This window comes from Mastomys coucha, unplaced genomic scaffold, assembly GCF_008632895.1.
Source record: "Mastomys coucha isolate ucsf_1 unplaced genomic scaffold, UCSF_Mcou_1 pScaffold20, whole genome shotgun sequence".
NCBI classification, from domain to species: domain Eukaryota; kingdom Metazoa; phylum Chordata; class Mammalia; order Rodentia; family Muridae; genus Mastomys; species Mastomys coucha.
Window position 1 is genome coordinate 18,405,169 of NW_022196903.1, and position 21,354 is coordinate 18,426,522.

At 42.2% G+C, this 21,354-nt stretch overlaps 1 protein-coding gene across 1 annotated transcript in view; it reads right to left on the reverse strand.

Annotated features, from left to right (window-relative positions):
* Aass (aminoadipate-semialdehyde synthase) overlaps positions 1-16,999 on the reverse strand; it is a 55,662-nt gene extending 38,663 nt beyond the window's left edge. The window contains exons 1-4 of the mRNA XM_031380768.1: positions 16,907-16,999; positions 7,384-7,608; positions 5,372-5,548; positions 3,176-3,260 (exon numbers count right to left, since the gene is read on the reverse strand). Coding sequence (XP_031236628.1) covers positions 3,176-3,260; positions 5,372-5,548; positions 7,384-7,593 — 472 coding nt within the window. The 5' untranslated portion in view covers positions 7,594-7,608; positions 16,907-16,999. The remainder of the gene's footprint in view (positions 1-3,175; positions 3,261-5,371; positions 5,549-7,383; positions 7,609-16,906) is intronic.
* Between the last annotated feature and the right edge of the window lie 4,355 nt (positions 17,000-21,354).

Below are 21,354 nucleotides of genomic sequence, written 5' to 3' on the forward strand. Positions count from 1 at the left end.
AGGGCCAAGGGCCTCTCCTCCCATTGATGATCAACTTTTCAATCCTCTACTATACACATGCTGCCAGATCAATCAGTCTCACCATGTAGAGTCCTTGGTTGGTGGTTGAGTCCCTGGGAGCTCTGAGGGTACTAGTTAGTTCATATTGTTGTTCATCCTAAGGGGCTGCAAACCCCTCAGCTCCATAGGTCCTTTCTCTAGCTCCTTCCCTGGGGACCCTGTGCTCAGTTCAATGGATGGCTGTGAGCCTCTACGTCTGTATTAGTCAGGTACAGAGCCTCCCAAGAGATAGCTATCTCCCCTCAGTATTCCTAACTTGATTGTATCCTTTTTCTGTCCTTCCATTTCTTCTGGTCTCACTATATAGCACAGGCTATCTTCAGACTCCCTTTGTAGCTCAGGCCATCCTCAGTTTCCAGAGCTTCCTGTCTTAGTGTCAAGTAGTAGGACTGTGAGAAGGTACAGCCATATCTGTATCCAGAATCAATCTTACTTTCTTTAAGTGTCTCTCTGTGTGTATTATATTATCACCTTCAGTATTGTTTTGAGGGCTCCATTATCTTAACAGCTTCATTTCCCCTTAGCTAATCTCATCACATCCTAAATGTGTTTTCTGGGTATGAACAATCCCCACATTCATACTTCCAATGTGGATTTTTCTTTTGATTTCAGGATGAAATCATTTTTCTTAAGTGGGGTGTCCTCAGACATCTAAAACTCAGCACGCTTATAGCAAAGATCTCATTCTCTAATTCCCCTTATACACATACAATTCTACCCAGGTTTCTTTTATTTTTTTCTTGAAGCCAACTTTTAAATAAATTTATGTGCAATAAAATGCAACTTGAATCACATGGTTTAATAACTATTAACAAATCATCACACCCATGTATCACAGATTTAAATGGGAATTGTTGCTACTATTTGTATAGCTTAGATTCTTTGGTTTATGTAAATGAAGTTGTAATCACAGACTCTATTGCCTGTCTCACTTCATCTAGCATAGTTTTACATTTACATCAATAATTTTGTTTCTTTTTAGTGCTGCTGTTTCCCATTTTACAGTTTTATCACAATCTATTTATGATTTCCATTTGCCTTATTTCCAGAGTATTACAAATTTCTGTAAAAAATAAAATTCTTTTTTGTGGCACAGACACATAATATGTTACATCACACACATTCAGTTTGTGTATGTGTTTAGCTTAAATGGAGTGATACATGGGGTGATAACAGTACCCTCCCCAAGAACCACGGACTATCTGACAAGTATCCCAGTACTCAAACAAGATAGGCTATTGCCACCACCCTTGGTTTCATCCCAGAACTTGAAGGTAAGACCCTGTTCCTGAACACACCATACACCTGAGATACATGACTTGGAGGAATCAACATGCAACTGACCTGGGAGCCTCTCCCGTGGGGGCTAGCCCCGATAGGCCGGGAGCCTCTCCCATGAGGGCTAGCTCTGATAGGCTGGGAAGGTAGAATGTAAGACTCCATGGGAGGAAAGCAATCAAACATCCTACTTAGCTATAAAGTCTACAAACTACAACAATGACTGGTCCAGGAATGTATTCCCAAAGGTGCAATTGTGCTCTTTTATATTAAGGATAACTAACAGGTGTCTAATTATACTTAAGACCTGCTCAGTAGGAGGGGATCCATGCATGTCACTGTAAAATTAGCCGATGTAAAACAGCCATGGCTGGAAGACTTATAGACGTTAGACTTTTTAGAGACCTGACTATTGCCATTTTCTAAAATCAATATAATTTCTGCATTGTAAATATTTATATGCATCCTCACTGATAGGTGTAGCTTTCACCTCTCATCAAAAAAGCTTCTTTTGTTAGTAGATAGAGCTTATAATGGATATCCACAGGTGGTCAAAAGGCAGAGAATAAGTGACCATGGGTGCCCAGCCTTGACTGATACATCTATAGTATAACCCAAGACCTAAGACTCAAGGAAAATTTTGCAAGAAGGGCAGAAAGATTGTAAGAGGCACAGGAGCAGGTTGTCTGCTCCTAAATAGAGTCTTCTAGACATGACAGGAAAGCTGTAGTCATGAAGTGTCAATAATATGACTACCTAAACAAGTCCTGCATAGTGAGTGATAAGACCAGTTGACATGCCAGCATACATGAGAGAAATTTCTTAAGGCCTAACTGTAGAGGAAGAACTTCAGGGAGCCAATGAATGCTAACAAAACAAGAATCCATTTTCTGCAGGAATGATCTCCCTCACAGGTTATCCAATGCTAAGTGGTCAGCCATAAACACATGTATACACAAGCAACACTGAATGAACTCAGTAGGGTATGTGTATGTATGTGACAATAATAATTTAAGAAAAGGTCATGAATTTGCATGGGAGTGTGAGTAATATAGGAAGGGCTTAGAAGGAAAGATGGAAATGATGGAAATACAGTACTCATGAGTGAAATTCACAAAAAATAAAAATAAAAAATGTGAATTAAAGTAAAATTCTTGAGTTTGTCATTCATTAGCCTTAGTGCTTTCTTTGTCTTTCAGTACTTGTAGAATAGGTTACTTGTATCCTTTCTTATATTTTTTTTCCTTCTACGTAGTTCCATCTCTATCTAGATATTTTTTCAATTTTATTCATGGCAGGGCTTTACCCATGCCTGCCTCCCCTCCCCCTTACTTGCTTAAATAGGCTTAATCATCTGGAATCCTAGCTCCAGATGATATGGCAAGGACAATCCTAACACCTGCTTCCAACTCCATGCTCTTCCTCTAGCAAGGAGCACTTACTTGTGTGTTACCTCACCCCCATGATTGTTTTAAATAATAAAAGCCACATCCCATTCACAGGCACTCTCTCTGGAGAGAATGAACACTCACCTGGATGTGTCTCAAAAGGCCTTGGAACAGTAGTCAACAGGGCTGACCCATCACTTGGTCAAAGTGTCCCTCTTTCCCCCAGATTTTCTATCTATGGTGTCCCATTACCAAACATAGCTTTGTTCTTCAACAGGAACATTTAGAAAACTACAAGCTCTTCCTAGGTATTAACTTTTTGCCTTCTTCCATTTTTTTTCTTTGTGTTTTTGGATTACCCATGGAAATAAGCACTGGAATGAGAAATTATACATGGAGTCTGGAGACAGAGACACTTAGAAAGCTTTCTAGAGTCCTTCTAAACCTACCTGCCACACCTGCCCACTGTCCAAAAGCCACTATCCGAGACCCTCTGTGATCCACCATTTTCTCATAATCAATAAGTCGGATTTCCTGAAGAAAGGGAGAGAAGAAACTGTCACAACCAGGTAAATTCAGCTCAGTAGGACAAGCCAGCCACATATAAAGAAGTAAGAATTTTATATTTTTTCCTTTCAGAAAATACATGTTGGTTTACAAACCCATTACCAGCAGGTGTATCATTAAATGCTTTGAAAATGCTTAGTCACAAACCACTGTAATGAGGGATGCTGGAATAAACTCTGTGTTACATTCCTTGATTGAGGCAAGGAAATAACTGAGACAAGGGTTTCCTTTATGTTCCCCAAGCTGCCCCAATGTATTTGAAACACACTTATGTCTCTACTTATCCTCAATCTTCTGATGCCAAAGAAAACACATCTTTCTTTAGATACATCCCTGTGTGTGAATAAATCCTGGCTCACCCCAAGACCTTCTCTGTCAGTCTTCTTAACTATTTTTCTCTCTTTCCTTCTTTCTTTCCTTCTTTCTATCTTCCTTCTGTCTGTCTGTCTTTCTTTTTAAAGATTTATCTGTTTTATGTATATGAGTACACTATCGCTGTCTTTATATACACCAGAAGAGGGTATCTGATCCTATTATAGATGGTCATGAGCCACCATGTGGTTGCTGGGAATTGAACACAGGACCTCTGGAAGAGCAGTCAGTACTCTTAACCACGGAGCCATCTCTCTAGCCTCCTGTTACCTCTTTCTTCCATAGTTGCTCCTTGGTCATTTTAAACCCCTTGTTTACCTTAAAAATTATAACAATATAGCCCAATACTTTCTCTCTTTCCCTCTCTCTTTGGCATTTTATCTCCTCTTTCTTTTCCTTCTCTTTCTGTCTTTACATTTCTTTTCTTCATCTTTGCGAAACACAGATTGTTTCTTTTTCCTCAAAGACATTTCCTCTCTCAGGAAAGCCCCAGTAATGTATTCTTAAAAGCTATAGTGCAATTACACAATATTTTTTGCAGTCATTATCTCTTTGAAGATAGTAGGAGTTAAGGGCCTTAACTTACAGAATGATTGTTTAGCATGTGCAAGGTCTCAGGTTGCATCCCAGTACTGGGGGGAAAGGTATACAATTTAAAATCGAGTTTACAAATGTAAAGACATTTAATGTATCTCCAACTCCGAATGACTTGTTAGAGTGCTGCCCAAAAGCCATCCTGCTGGGTCTGTTTTTATTAATTTTCTAATGAGGACCAAAAGTTCATATAACAGAAAGTCTCTGAAGTTCTCCTTAAAGAGTTTATTTGCTTCGGGTGAAATGTTTTTGCAGCATGGTTTTCATTAATTGCTTTGAATCTGCTGTTCAGAAACAAATTAACCACTACCCAGGATGAGTGGTTTTGAAATTAATAGGAGCATATCCTGTTGTTCCATATATAGTCTATTTCCTTTGTTGCTTGTACTGTTGGTGAATGCAAACCTCTGTTCTATTCTCAGACTCTATATCAAAATTCTGACATCCTTACTCCAGGCCTTGAGCCTGACCTGTGGTCCGTATCTCCACCCATTCTCCACACTCATCCAGTGACCTGCCTGTAGACACCTCCTGCTCTTGGCCAGTGACCAAATGCCAATCACAAAAGTTGTTCTCCTCAGCTACATTGTCCAACATACCATCAGCTTTTCTGACAACTGCCAAAATGTAGATATATCTGAGAAGCTGAGATGCTCAACTCCCAACATTCCTGTCCATGCCTGTTCTCATATGAACACTTTCTATGACCTTCCATGACAGTCCTTTTCAGTTGTTCTGATGCCATAGGACTGTGCAACCTCAGTTAAGGTACTACACCTCTATGAGACCCATCTGAAAAATATGATGTGAAATTGCATGATCTCTGAGGCTATTTCCAGCTCTATAATTCTACATGGTGGTATCTCTGTACTTTATAAATTAGTAACTGTTTTTGTTTTGTTTTGTTTTTTGGTGGGGAGAGAGGGGACACATTTATCCTTCTACTTCAGAATATATAAAAGAAAGAGATGCATTGTTTCTCTAAACTCTAAATCTTCCCAGCAGAGAATAGCTCTCCACCAGGCACCCTGCCGTGGACCACCTCTTCTACGGATTGACAGGACCTACTGCTTAATGCTGCATCACTACTCATGAACACTGATCACAGTTACCTGTTTCAGGACCTCATCCAACAAGTTCATATTCGCTTCCTGAGCTTTTATGGTGTGGGAAAAGAAGGCATAAGTCTTCTTGGACATCAGTTTCTCCTCTGGAGGCCTTTTTACTCCCAAAATCAGACAGGCTTCTGTGATATCCTCCTGTAGAATGCCACCGGCTCTGACATACTCCTGGGGATGCAATTTAGAGCAAAGGTTACTCCCCCTAGATTTCAGCACTCATGCTCTCTACAAAAAAAGAGTACAGCCATGGGAAGGATGGAGTTTGATAAATAAGAACAAACAACACTACAGCTACTTTTAATGCTTGTGCTTCCTCAAAAAAGATAAATCTACCTGGCTAGGCATTTATAGGAAAAAGATTTGAAAATTCTGCTATTTGCTCATTTTTAAGAGCAGATTATACTTTGATTACAAATGGAGGCAGGGAAAGCAGATTTTTCAAGGCCATCATTGGCTCTCTAACAAGTGCCAGGTTAGTCTGAACTAAAGGAGACCCCCCTCTAAGAATGAAACAAATAATGTGGAAATGTATTCTATATGAATAATATGCTGAAACATCTCATGTCGAGTGGTGAATTGCTCCCTTTGTATTAAGAGATTACATATCTATCCAACATTGACTTCTTTCATTGTTTTTGGTTCACTTAACATCTATTACTGTGCTAACACAGTGAAAGAGAGGCTAGGAGCCCCCCTGAGGGAGTTTACATAAGATGTCAGGAACACTCAAAAGAGCATTACAGTCAGAAGAATCTGAGGAACATTCTAGGCTAGTGGCTATTGAGACAATTGCCTGCAGGGGTAATTTAAAGAAACATAGATGGTCAAGTTCATCAAAAAGGTTGGGTAGGTTGTGAGAGATGGAGATGCAGGTACAACAGCATCAGCAAGAAATCAGAAGGCAGAGGCACACATGAGCAGGAAGAGGTCAGAAGGCAGAGGCACACATCAGCAGGAAGAGGTCAGATGGCAGAGGCACACATGAGCAGGAAGAGGTCAGAAGGCAGAGGCACACATGAGCAGGAAGAGGTCAGAAGGCAGAGGCACACATCAGCAGGAAGAGGTCAGAAGGCAGAGGCACACATCAGCAAGAAGAGGTCAGATGCAGGGGCACACATCAGCAGGAAGAGGTCAGAAGGCAGAGGCACATATCAGCAGGAAGAGGTCAGATGGCAGAGGCACACATCAGCAGGAAGAGGTCAGAAGGCAGAGGCACACATCAGCAGGAAGAGGTCAGAAGGCAGAGGCACACATCAGCAGGAAGAGGTCAGATGGCAGGGGCACACATCAGCAAGAAGAGGTCAGATGCAGGAGCACACATCAGCAGGAAGAGGTCAGAAGGCAGAGGTACATATCAGCAGGAAGAGGTCAGATGGCAGAGGCACACATCAGCAGGAAGAGGTCAGAAGGCAGAGGCACACATCAGCAGGAAGAGGTCAGATGGCAGAGGCACACATGAGCAGGAAGAGGTCAGATGGTAGGGGCATACATCAGCAGGAAGAGGTCAGATCCAGGGGCACACATCAGCAGGAAGAGGTCAGAAGGCAGAGGCACACATCAGCAGGAAGAGGTCAGATGGCAGAGGCACACATCAGCAGGAAGAGGTCAGATGGTAGGGGCATACATCAGCAGGAAGAGGTCAGAAGGCAGAGGCACACATCAGCAGGAAGAGGTCAGATGGCAGGGGCACACATACATAGACAAGAAAGGCTGTGCAGATAGCACACTATGGAAAATGCCATCTCAGCTAATATGAGATCTACCAGATAATTAATAATAACAATATTAGTTAACTGCTACCAATACATTAGTGAGTGTTAGGATGGGCTCTTTGTATAAACCATCTCACTTAATCCTCATATAATCCCTATGAGGTAGAACTACCCCAGTTTTATAAGAAAAACAAAACAAAACAAAACACGGTCAGCCTGTAGGTGGTGGGCCACACCTTAAATCCCAGGACTGTTGTATTCACAGGTATTTTAAAAGTTGAAAGTAGTCACCTTGTCGTGAATGGCCCGTCTATTGGAAGGCTGTATCAAGACCTTGTATCCTAGTTTGGTGATGCCCTTGATGTGCTTGGGAGCCAGAGGTGCCCTGCGCTCCCAGGCGTTCACGTCCTCCCTCCGGAGCGCCATCACTGGCTTGTGGTGGAGGCCTCTGGAGAGGCAGGTTCTCAGCCTGGCCAGTCTTGGCCTCTGTGCCCTCAGCATCTTCAATTCTGGTAGCTGTAAAGGGAAGGTTGAACAGTAGCACAGAAAAGGGTGGGGAGCTCACAGATCCGTTCTGGTCTCCTTAGAAATCTGTTGCAAAATAGAACCAACCCGGTTGATAGACAAGAACAGGACAAATCTCTGACCGAAATTGTGCCTTTAACCAAACAAATTAAAGTGTCTAAAACTGGCCAACGAAATTCTTAAATGTTTTTAGCACAAAATTTTAAACATGTTAGTCTATTATACAAAGACAAAGAGATAACAGATATCAGTTTTTACAAATGGGTCCCTATCTTGATGGTATAAAGCTTGAAATTTCTATAATGGCAATGCAAGAGTCTTCGAATGCTTGTCCTGAAGTTTGTCCATACACTTCCTAAATAGGAGTCACTCGGTGCGCTCTGACCTCTAGTGGCTGCAGATGGGCTTGGTTTTTTTGTTTTTTTGGGTTTTTTTCCCTCCACCCAAAGTTGTATCATTCAGAAATAAAAGGGAAGACTGTATAATCTTAATACCACATGATCAACAAAGCTCAGTGGAGCAAGCCTGTAATCTCAGTACTCAAGAGACTGAAGCAAAGGGGGTGCCATGAGTTCAAAGCCAAACAGGGCTATACAGTCAGACCCTGTCTCAAAAAAAAAAAAAAAAAAAAAAAAAAAAAAAAAAAAGGAAAAACAAACAAATAATAATAATTAAAAACCCCTCGTGATCATTTTTCCAGATCTTTACTGTACTGAATTTACTAAAAGTACTCTTTCCTCAGCTATAAGTTAGTAAAACCAACCAGTCAACTACATGGAGACCTTCATCAAGCAGTGTGTCATTTAAGAAGAGCCGCCTAAGCCTCCACCTCAGACTCTGGCTTCTCTCTTATAGGGCCATCAGACTCCCTCTCCATATGCAGCCCTCAACCTTTTGTATAGAGGCCCCAAGGGTGTCAACCAGTTCTCTCACTGCTGTTCAAGTATGCAAAATCCCACTCATTTAGTCAATCAGAACGAACATATTTATAAAATTAATATTCTATGTCCTATACAAGTAAGTATTATATAGGTTTCACACACACACACACACACACAAATATCTAGGTCTAAAAGCATTTACTTTATCTTTTTTGAATGTTTGTATCTATCTTGAAGCCACATATTGCTGATGGTAGTTTTCTATGTCTTTCAGATACAATTATTTTTCCATGTAGGGTTGGCAGCAAATTATGGAGATTATATCTTTTCAAAAAAAAAAACAAAACAAAAACTACCCTACGTGTGATTTTATGCTTCTAGAAATTTCCTGCTCATTACAGATAGCATACAATAAAACTTTTATGAAACACATTTCTGTTGCTTCAAAATTCAAGTTCTAAGGAACACCTTTCTCACAGACTGAGAAAATGACCAAAACACTCACAAATACTTGCTATCTATAAATAGAGCACTTCACAAAAAAAAAAAAAAAAAAAAACAGAGGAGAAAGCAAGAAGGAAGAAATGGCTACACACAGCAGAAATCACACAGCAAGAGATCAGTCCAGGCTTTGGCTGGAACTCTTGTTGGAAGCCAGGAATGTCAGAAGAGACTCTTTACAGAAGATGAAAACTAAGAGGAAGTACTTGAACAATCTGTGTGTGACCCAACTGGATTGACCAGCCCCTTCCTTTCCTCATGCCTCACCTGAGTCTCTGTAAGACCTTTAACAGCTCCTAGAGTAGCAGCTAGAAAGTACCCCATTTCCTGGGCCTGTTCTTACTGCATAGAAACAGAGCCCTCTCCATCACTCTCAGCTTCCATCTATAAGTTTATAATGAACTGTCTAAAAGAAGTTATCTTCTAATCAGGTATGTTGGCAAATGCCTTTTATCCTACCATTCAAGAGGCAAGGCAGGCAGATCTCCATGAGTTCAAGGCTAACCTGCTACAAAGGACAGCCAGGGCTTGTTACACAGAGAAACCCTGTCTCAAAACAAAACAACAACAACAAAAACAGCAACAAAATTCTTCTTCTGTAACATGCATTCATTCTTTGATTTCAAGATACGAAAGTCAATGGCCAGGGGCAGCTTTAATGGCCAATAATCTCATTTAGAGCCAAGAAAGGCATAGATGAATATTTTACATATAGATGAAAAACCAAGTGCTTAACATTTCAGTAACATTTCAGTAAGAGATTGCTAACACTACATGCTTTTCTTTTCTTTTCTTTTCTTTTTTTTATTTTTTATTTTTTTTGGTTTATTTATATAATCTTGTTTTCCAAAGGAACTAGGTTAAACTCAAGTCCAATTGCATAATAGTTAATATCCAGAACCTAAGCCTGAATATTTTTTTCTTAAATGTCAATTCTAACACAGTGTTCCCTTTGAACATGAACACACACACACACACACACACACACACACACACACACACACACTTCATTTCTTGAATTCATAGGTGGCCATATTATGAAGTTCCCTTCTTGGCCCTAAATGAAGGCACGTGTGCATGTTCTTATTACTTAATACCCTTTCTTGCAAGCACCAGTCCAAGCTTGATTATTAACCAAAGTCCTCTTCCCAAACTCAGTGACATCCTTTCCTTCTCTGGAGTTGGTGAGGTTGGCTAGGAGACAGCAGGAGATGCACATACCACAGTCTAAGGCAGTGGTTCTTAATCTTCCTAATGTTGCAACCCTTGAATACATTCTTCATGTTGTGGTAACCCCCAGCAATAATATTATTTTTGTTTCTACTTCATAACTGTAATTTTGCTACTGTTAGGAAGCACAGTGTACATATCTGTGTTTTCAGATGTTCTTAGGTGACACCTGTGAAAGAGTATTTGATACCCCCCTACACACACACACCAAATGTTTGTGACTCACAAGTTAAGATTTGCTGGTCTAAGGAAACTAGAAGACAAAACCAGAGACTGAATCTTAGGAAGCTACTACATTCAATTTTTGTTAGGAATCCTAAAATCATTCAATTCCTTTAATTTACATTTTACAACAAACAAAACAATAGTTACCATTGGTTTAAGTATTGTAAGGCCAGCACTACGCGCACCCTTTGCAGATACAAGCTCATTTCCATCTGGCAAAAATCTCAAGTAGATAGTGTCATTATCCCCACACACAGATGAAGAGCAGGACCCCAGAGACTGACTGGGTGGTTCACTTTTGAGTAGAAACACAATCACTAGGACAAAGCTTAAAACCTGTGCTTTTACTCTGCTTTGCTGAAGGCCAGAGATTGTACTCTCTGAGGAGATTTGACAACACAGCTAATCTCACCAGCTCTGGCTTCAAAGAGAAACCTACTGTCCACTGTCCACTTTAGTAAATTATCAATTCTCCCCTCCTGACCCCTTATTCCTCTGTCAACTGAAAATCTTACCCAAGTTTCTGCCAAGGTAAAATCTAGACCTCTGGGTGTTTGCGAACAAAAAGAGCCAAGATTATAGGAGGTCTTACTGGTCACTTAGAACTTGGTGAACTTTGAAACTTGGTCTCAGCACAGAGCTTCCTAGTCACTTAAGGTCATCAAGAAATAGGAAAGTGGCTGAGGGTAGAGCTTGAAGAAAGAACATGTGCCTAGCATGAAAACAGGTCCCATCCCCCACACTATGAAAACAGGCAGAAATAAATAGAGCATCATGAGGATTCCAGAACGCACTGACAGGAAGAGGATTTACCTGAAGTGGCCTAGAGAGAGCTTTCGGATTTCCTGGCCCAGGATCTTGTGATCTTTGAGAAAATATTAGGAAGTAAATGCCACGTTTATTTTCAGGCAAGGAGGAACGCTTTCGGCTTATCCATTGACTCTAGTGAGGTCAGCTGACTTTACTGAATGCTGATAAAGTAAGAGCAGCCGAGTGAAGAGGATTCGAGGACAGGAGGCAGGGAAAGGTCTAGGGAGATTCATGGAAAGGCCAATATTTCAAATACAAAAATGTAACCTGAAAAGTATTCTCTGTGCCTTTATGGGAAAAAAAAATCAGCTCTACAGTATATTCCTACCCACATAGGATTTGTCAGGAACTTGAAATGCCTCTGACAGTCACCAGAGTACCACTGTGAGTTGCAAAGACATATTCTGACAGCAGGAGAACAGCTCTGTTCTGTAGCAACAAAACTCGCTCTGTAACAGCACCTCCAGCTGCTCTTTTTCAGGTTCTCACACTTGATTGTGCAGCATGTAATTTACTAAATGAGCCATCTCCTCAGGCCTTTCACAGAGCTCTGTGATTCTTCTATCAAACATCAAAGATTCCTTTCAGCTCCTCCATCCCTTGGTACAGCATCTCCTCAAGGAAAATGCTTTGTAAACTTGAGAATCACTGGGCCCATGTGCACGCACAGAATAACGAATACCTAAGCATGGCTTCCCTTAACTCTTGCCCACTTCCACTGGGACATGAATAAGCTAAGGAATGCACATTCATTGTTGAAAAAATTAAAACTGAATGTTCCATCTCTGGTCTTCATACTCAGGCCTGTCTTAGGGACCATTTGTTTTAAACCTTTAAAACAATCCCATGCCCCATAATTCAGTGACTGAAAGTACTAAATCACATGTAGAAGCTTTTCAATGCTAACTTATTTGCAGCAGTCAGATATACTCCTGCATCAAATATTAAGGGTTAACATAGACACCAGATGGAGAAATAAGTTAATATATAAGAAATGCAAATTATTTTTATTTGTCTTTTTAGTTCATTCAAAAATGTAGATGCATTTTAAAATATACTTGGAGTTTTAAGATCTATTTTATTTAGTGTATGTGTGTTATGTGTGTGTGTGTGTGTGTGTGTTCCTGTGTCTATACAGCCTCTGAAGCCAGAAGAGGATATCCCAACCCTTACACTGCAGTTGCAGGGATTTATGAGCTGCCTGAGGTGGGAGGTGGATACCAATCCAGTTCTTTGCAAAACCAGCAAGTGCTTTTCATCTCTGGGTCATCTCCTCAGCCACATATATTAGAATTTTAAAACAAATACACATTGGTATAGTTGCATATACCATATCTTCCTAGTGCGTGTAAACTAATACAGTGGCTCCATAGCTCTGCTTCTTAGCCTGTTCTCCAGGCCATAGTGTTCCTGGGAATTTCAAAAGAGTCCCAGTGTTAACAAAGCATCTGACAATGGCTTAGTCTCAGCTAAGCCAAATCGCTCCCAAATCAAGGCTTACTGGAGCGAAGCCTGGATTTGCAAAGCCATTGGCCCTGGATTTTCACTTCCCTTTCCACCAGTACATTTTTCAAATGCTTCCATGTGGAACCTATTATATATAACCTAGCCAAATGGTTAAAAGGAAATACATTTTTAAAAAGCACCTGGACTAGCCGGGCGGTGGTGGCACACGCCTTTAATCCCAGCACTTGGGACGCAGAGGCAGGCGGATTTCTGAGTTCGAGGCCAGCCTGATCTACAGAGTGAGAGTTCCAGGACAGCCAGGGCTACACAGAGAAACCCTGTCTTGAAAACCCCCCCCCAAAAAAAAAGAAAAAAAGAAAGAAAAAAAGCAGCTGGACTGTGGTGGGCAGTCTTCACTGTCATCTGCACTGGATTTAGAATCACCCAGGAGACAAATCTCTGGCATGTCTTCGAGGCAGCTCCAGAGATGTTTAACAGAGGAGGGAAGACCCTCCCTGAACCCTGAACGTGGCTGGTAGCATCCCACAGGGTGGGATCTGGGACTGAGTAAAAGGCAAGGAGGAAGCCAGAGCATCAGCCTCCATCTCTTCCTAAGGACCACAGGTGATCAGCAATTCATGCCTTCCCTCCAGGATGGATTGCATCCCCTCTTGCAAGGTGATGTAAATCTTACAATGTAAATCTTTTTCCCCTCAAATTGCTTCTATTGGGTGGCTTATTTGTTTGTTTGTTTGTTTTGACACAGGAACAAAAGTAATCCTATGAAGACTTTTAAGGACCTGGATCCCAAACTCCAGTTCTCTGAAAAAACCAGCCAAGTGCTTTTCATCTTTGGGCCATCTCCCTAGCCCACATTCATCAGTATTTTAAAACAAAATACACACTAGTATATTTCCATATACCATGTCTTCCCAGCGCATGTAAACTCACAGGTCTCTTAGTGTTAATTTATCTGGTCTGAGGATAGTCGTATTGTCTCAGTCTCTCAGCTGCTGCTGACATGCAGTGATATAAATACCTGACTCTCAAATCCTGGTTTGATGGCACATGCCTTTAATTCTAGTACATAGGATGGATGCAGCTACAGGTGGATCTCTGTGAGTTCAAGGCTAGCCTGTCCTTAGTGAGTTCCAGAACAGCCAGAGCTACAGAGTAAGAGCCTGACTCAAAAAAATAAAACAATCAATCAAACACACAAAAAAATTGACTCTGCTAGCTAAGGGATTTAGACTCAGTGAAATGGAAATCAGTGTTCTGAACTGCAGTACAATACAAAATGTTTCTCTGCTACATTCCTGTCTCCTTGCTAAACTTTATAGTCTAGGGTAGGAAATATGATTTATTCCTTTCCGTATCCCAGGTGAATGGCACGTTGGAAAACCCCAACACTTTAAAAAAGAGGAAATCTATTGTGCAATTAGACAACTAATAGAAAGACAGTATCCAGTTTGGCAAACTAGAAGGGATTGTACTATCTTCACAGTAAAGAAATTGCAAAGGTTTGAGATGACAATATATGTCTTAGTCAGGGTTCGTGCACAAAACATCATGACCAAGAAGCAAGTTGGGGAGGAAAGGGTTTATTCAGCTACACTTCCACATTGCTGCTTACCACCAAAGGAAGTCAGGACTGGAACTCACATAGGGCAGGTACTTGGAGGCAGGAGCTGATGCAGAGGCCATGGAGGAGCCCTGCTTATTAGAGTGTTTCCCCTAGTTTGTTCAGCCTGCTCTCTTATAGAAACCAGAGCTACCAGTCCAGGGATGGCACCACCCACAGGCTGGGCCCTCCCCCCTTGATCACTAATTGAGAAAAATGCCTTTCAGCTGGATCTCATGGAGGCATTTCCTCAAGAGAGGCTCCTTTCTCTGTGATAACTCCAGCTTGTGTCGAGGTGACACACAAAACCAGCCAGTACAATATGTATATCTGGATTGAAGCAGTACATGATACATGCATGCATCCAAAAAAAAAACCCACATGGTACCCAATAATATATATAGTTCTATGATTCTGTGGGCCAGTTAAAATTTTTTAAATTATTTATGTAAAATAAAAGACGACAAAGTTTAAATAGACATCATAAAAGCCTAGACAGTAAAGGACACATGATAGACACATAAATAAGAACCAGATTGTCAACTCATCCTCCTTACCCCTGTACACACGCACAAAGGGAGAGAGAGAGAGAGAGAGAGAGAGAGAGAGAGAGAGAGAGAGAAGGAGGGGAGAAAGGGAGGGAGGGAGAGAGAGAATAAATAAATGTTTAAATATAATATCTTTTAAAAGAAAAGGAAAAGTCCCTTTAGCCATATTATTCTGACTCCATTAAGCTCAGGAGAGAGTGGGTGATGTGAGCTACACATGCATTGGGAGTTTTAGAACATAAATCAGCTTGTAAAATCCAGCCAAAGTACACTAAACAGGAAAGCGAAGCACTACGACTCTCACCTGAGTCTTCAGCAGTGGATCATTAATCACACTAACCAGAAGCCAAAGTTTCCAACCGGAGACAGATGCCAAAGAGTTCCGCCCCACCTACACGGTCCCAGCACCTGACTTTACTCTGTCTGTGCATCGTCTACGAAATCTGACTAACTCTCCAGGCTGTTTGAGCCTTCATCCACCTAGTGAGCTGAGCCAGGCTCACATGCTGTAGACAATAAATGTGAAGAATGGAAAAAGGTTTCCCAGCCTGCTGCTTCCATCGATAGCCACACCCCTAGTAGAACACACAACCAGTCCTTGCTCTTTGCCACCCTGTGGCAAATTATGCTTCTCAGAGAGAAAGAAACAAAAGATTGCAAGAGCCTGTCTTGAAAGCCACTCTTTGCACACGGTGACCATGTAAAATTCATTACCATTTTAACTCTTTATTTCAACAAGCTTAAGGCATGTCTTCACATTTTAGCATCCCTGAAGTAGGAATGCATCTTCAATTGAAGACACCTTACATTCAGTGAATATAGGAATTGTGATAAGATGTGTGGATTTTTCTAGAGGATTGTGGAAATACCTCCGATAAATAATAAACTCCTTTATCTTCCTAAAGGAATTTCACAGAATGACAACCAGGTTGCACAGCCAGCAAGTTATGGGCTCTAAGTCTTCTCACCTTCATGGCAGGGAGAAGTGGATAGTAAAATACACACGTTCTGGACCACACACACACACACACACACGCGCGCGCGCCAGGCCACCTGTGCTTTGAGTAAAGAACTGGAAGGACTACATAAATCACTGGTCATTCAGTTTGGTGTACAGACCTTCACCTTGCCCACATTCTCACAATTCATTACCCATAATATCCAAGAAATGACAATCTCTACAGATTTAGGAACGATTTCATTTATTCATTCTCTCTGTCTCTCTGTCTCTGTCTCTGTCTCTCTCTGTCTCTCTGTCTCTGTCTCTCTCTCTCTCTCTCTGTCTCTCTCTCTCTCTCTCTCTCTCTCTCTCTCCCTCGTCCATTCAACCATGCAGAGTTGGTAACAAAGTGTGTCCACGGGGCACTCTCCTTGAGACTGGTCTAGCGGGCACAGCCATCTGGAGTGTCGAGAGTGTTGGACACCAGAAACACAACTTGTCTAACTTTTTCATGCCTATCTCAAATAGACTACAGACAGACGCAGCCAGGTCTCGATCTCAGACACAGTTACTATCCCTAAACCTGCAGCTAGGACTGGGGAAGTTTGGTTATCAGAATTCCACCCAGCCCCAGGGGACTAGGAAGAGGCCAAAGAGAATCTTACTCCCTCCATCAACCACCACAGGCAAAGAAGCTTTCAGTCCTTGAATAAATAAGTTATTCACTCTGCAACTTTAATTTTAACACTGACCCTTATTGTATTGTATTCCTCAGCCACAGCACCACAACCCCAGAGCCCACTCGCCAAAGTGCATGCCCCTCCCCCTTTCTATTCAGAAACAGAGGAGCTACTGAGCCCGCAGCCCTCCCTCCTCCCCCCAGCAAAGCTGGGCTGCGAGGCCTAAAGCTTGTCCCACCTCCCTAGTTCTGTCACAGTGAGCCTCGAGGTCGCCCCGAGGCTTCAGGGCGGGAGGCTCCTCTCTCCGCTAACAGCTGGAGTCCCGCGGTTTAGCTGGGAGCTCCAAGTGCATCCTGCAGGCAGAGGTCGCGCCTGCAACTGAGTTGCCCTCCCGGTCCCCTTCTCACCTTGTAGGTTGTGGATCAGTCCCCAGCCTCCCAGAGCTCCTGAATCTGGACCCGACAAACTGATTTCCCTGCAAAAAATTGACTAGGGGGGCGGGGAGGGGGGGGAGCAGAAGGAGGAGGAGGTGTTTGCTTAACTTTTAAGTACGTCATAAGTCTTCCTTCCTGCAGCCAATCAGCGGCAGCTTCGAAGGAACAGCCTTCTCATCTACCAATCAGCGGTGCTGCCAGGTACTAGGTCATGCCCTGCCCCTGCTCTATCCTAAAGTTCATCTGCCAGAAAGATCTCTGACCCCTACTTAGCTCATAGCATCGGGTTCTCCCTGGATGGTTATTGATCAGGTTTGTAACTGCCTGTGGCAGTAAGCCTACGTGGGCAGGGAAAAAAGCAAGAAAGAAATGTCTGGACAGAATCTACTAAGGAGATTTGCATATCTCCTGGAAAAAGTTGCAAGCCAGCGCTCATGCAGCGCATTTTACAGAGCCTTTTCACAGACTACGAAGCCCAGCCCAAAGAGAGTTCTAGCGTATTTTAAGAATCCTGATGGCTGAGGACCTGAGAAGCACAATGTAGAGTACACTCCATTCAAGGAACAGAAGTTTAGGGATGACAAATGTATTACAATTCCAATACTACTGAATTGCAGGTTTCGTAAAGACTCCACTTCAGTGACGGTGGAGCCTTGGGTTCATAACCAAAAGGGTGTTATCCTTTCTGTTTTCTCCTCCATTTAGACCTGTGACCGCAAGTTTCTGAAAATAAGCCTAAAGTGCTGGATAATTTGTATCAACTTGACCCAAGGCTAGAGTCATCAGACATGAGAGAGGAACCTCAGGCAGGAAAAAAATGTCTCAGTAAGATCCGGCTATAGGCAAGCCCAAGGGGCATTTTCTTAATTAGTGATTCTTGGCGGAGAGCCCACTGTGGTTGATGTTACCCTGGCAGTCCTGGGTTCTGTGAGAAAGTAGGCTGAGCAAGCCAATGGAAATAAGAAGCCAGTAAGCAGCATCCCTCCATGGCCTCTGCATCAGCTCCTGCCTCCAGGCTCCTGCCCCGATTGAGTTCCTTTCTTCATTACTTTTGATGATAAACTGTTATATGGAAGTGTGAGCAAACTAAACACTTTGCTCCTCATTGTTTTTTGGTCATGGTGTTTCATCCCAGTGGTAGAAACCCTGATTAAGACAAACTAGTACCAGAATAGTTGGGTATTGCTGTGAGAGATCAGGCAGGCACATGCATATACATGTAAGCAAAATACACATAAAATAAAATAAATCTTTTTTAAAAAGCCATTGAGTGTTGAGATCTCAGTGGGCTGTTTGATAGGAGCTTGGAAGATAAGAACATTAAGGACAATGCAGACAATGAAGGTCTGGCTTGTGAAGTTTCAGAGAGAATTTTAAAAACTCTACCAGGGACATCTGTTGTTTTGAATTAAGATTCTCTGGTTCGAGGATGGCCAAGTCGGTCATTAATGGGAGGAGAGGCCCTTGGCCCTGTGAAGGCTCTATGCCCCAGTGTAGGGGAATGCCAGGGCCAGGAAGCAGGAGGGGTGGGGTGGTGAGCAGGGGGAGTGGGGAGGGAACAGGGGTTTGTTTTAGTTTTAGGTTTTTTTATTTTATTTTAATTTTAATTTTTTGGGGGGAGGGGAACCTGGGAAAAGAGATATTGTAAATAAAGAAAACATTTAATTAAAAAAAAAAAAAGCAGGGCGGTTGTGGCACATGCCTTTAATCCTAGTACTTGGGAGGCAGAAGCAGGCAGATTTCTGAGTTCGAGGCCAGCCTGGGCTACAGAGTGAGTTCCAGGACAGCTGGGGCTACACAGAGAAACCCTGTCTTGAAAAACAAAACAAAAAAAAAGATTTTCTGGTTCTTGTTAGCTGGGACTGAACAAGATACCAGAACTATTAAAGTGAAACCTTTACTTTGCTGGAATATTGGTGCTGGTCAGCTGGAACTGAGAAGTTAGCACTGATTAAGCTGGGACCAGCATCACTGAGCGAAGTCTTCTGTAAGGTGCTTCCTTAGAGTCAGCATATAGATGTTGTGTGTTCCAGACATGGCCAAGGTTGTACCTTCCGCTGACAGACAAACTTTGTAGTGTAAGAGTCACCCAGGTGGTGCTGGTTTTGAAGATGTTCAGGAAAAGAAGTTGAGGTTTAACACTGTATGGCTAGGTCTCTCATCAGAGACCAGGTGAGAGTTTTGGTGAAAATGCAGCCCAGGTGCAGCAAAATAGCCCAGCATTTTGGAGATGTCAGTACCATGAGATGACCACCAAAACTATAAGCAGCAGTGGAGTGGAGCCTGCCACGGCCTTGTGTGGCAGAGAGTGTGTGCTGCTGAGATCAGAACTGGAGAAACGGCCCAAGCCCCCTTGGAGGGGCCCAGAGGATCATGAATGAATCCAAGATTATTGGACCTTGAGTTATTTACGCTGGTAGTAGTTTATTTTTGCTTTGTTCAGATTGTGACTGTGCCCTGGTTCTTCTTCTTGAAGAGTATATTTTTAACTTAATTTTAATTTTTACAGGATCCTACATCTGAAAGACTCGGAACTTTTCAAAGAGATTTGTGATTTTTTTTTTAAAGAGATTATATGTTTTAACGAAACTGAGCTTTTAAAGTATTTGAATTAGTGAAGACTATGGGACTTTTCAAGTTCTTTTCGTTTTCCATGTGAGGTCTTAGCAATGAATGAGAAAGGGAAGATGGGGGCTTAATGGTGATGTGATTGTCAAGTTGACAAGGAGTCAACTGAGCTGAATAATTTATGTCAACTAGACACAAGCTAGAGTTATCAGAGAGGAGGGACCCTCAATCAGGAAAATATCTCCTTAACTTCAGGCTACAGTCAAGCCTGTGGGGAATGCTTTTACTCAGTGACTCATAGGGGAGGGCCTAGCCCATGGAACATGGGGCCACCATCCCTGGGTTGATGGTCCTGGATTCTATAAGAAAGCAGGCCGAGCCAGCCAAGGCAGCGACCTGGTAAGCAGCTCCCCTCCACGGCCTCTCCATAGCTTCTTCCTCCAAGTTTCTGCCCAGCTTGAGTTTCTGCCCTTGTTGCTTTTGATGGTGAACTGTGGGTAAAATAACCCCTTTCCTCTTCTTATTGCTTTCCGCCATGGTGTTTCACCACAGCAATAGAAACCCTAACTAAAGCACCTTCCCCAAACTTCAGCTTTCTACCAGGCTCCGTGGTCAGCACTGCCATGGTTGTGAAGGAACTGGGATGTTGCATGTCCACAGCCCAGTTACAGTTTATCTCTTGCTATCTTTACCCCCTTAAAAAAAAAAAAAAAAACCTTAGCTTGCTCTGGCTCTGATCTAACATCCTGTGACTAATAGGTAAAAACCTCATCCACTCACCTGAAGAATGGAACCAGATAGTATCCAAGATCTATTACATAGACTCCCCTGATTCACTATAAACAGCTCACCTAATTTCTACCATTGTGGCTAACAAGCACGTGGATTTGTGCATATTGTTATTGCCGTTGTTTTGCTTCTATAACACTACAAGAAACTGCTGCCATGTCGGAACATGGAATTTGTGATAACCGGAATCGGTGGTCCTGGGCATGGTCACTCACATCTGGTTCCAACAGAAACTGTCCCTGAGGTGAGAACTCCATCTTGCTTCCTTTCTCATATCTTCAGATACATTCGGCTATTAACTCTCCTGTCAACATTTTAGGATGGTGGTTCTCAACCTTCCTAAGGCCGTGACCCTTTAGTACAGTTCCTCATGATGTGATGCACCCTAACTATAAGATTATTTTGTTGTTACTTCATAACAGTAATTTTGCCACCAGTACGAATTGTAATGCAAATATCAGATAGGCAGCTTATCTGATATGTGAGTCCAAAGGGTCATGACCCACAGGTTGAGAAGCACTGCTTTAGAAAGTAGACTAGTTTTGAAATTCCAATTCATAGCTCCAATGGAAGAGAAAAATTGAATTTTCCTTGGAAACTGGCTGGTTGGTTATCCATCTATGTCTTCACACACCCAGACACAGATTCCTAATCCTTCTTCCACAGCGTTTGCACTCTCTCAGCTTTACATGTACAGCAGAACCAGCCTAAAACCAGCATGAAATATTGCACGTAATTTTGTCTTCCTAAGGATCCCAAGTCTGGTTAACAATCCTTACCTTTTCCTGTCAAATTGTGAATTGTGAAATGGTTGTTTAGTTTTCAGTTGTTTGTTTTAACCTCTTGTTCTCTTATGTGACAGTAGGATAACAATAAGAGCTGTTTCATGGACTCCTGATGGATGTGTGCATGTGTGTATGTGTGTGTCGGGGTTGGGGGTCAAACTAGCCCAAGTATTCTAACAAGTACCTAGCTTAAGAAATGGTAAATTATTGATATCCCCCACATCTCTCATTTTCTACACTAAACATTATCTAATTTACAAAACTTCTTGCCTCTCTAAA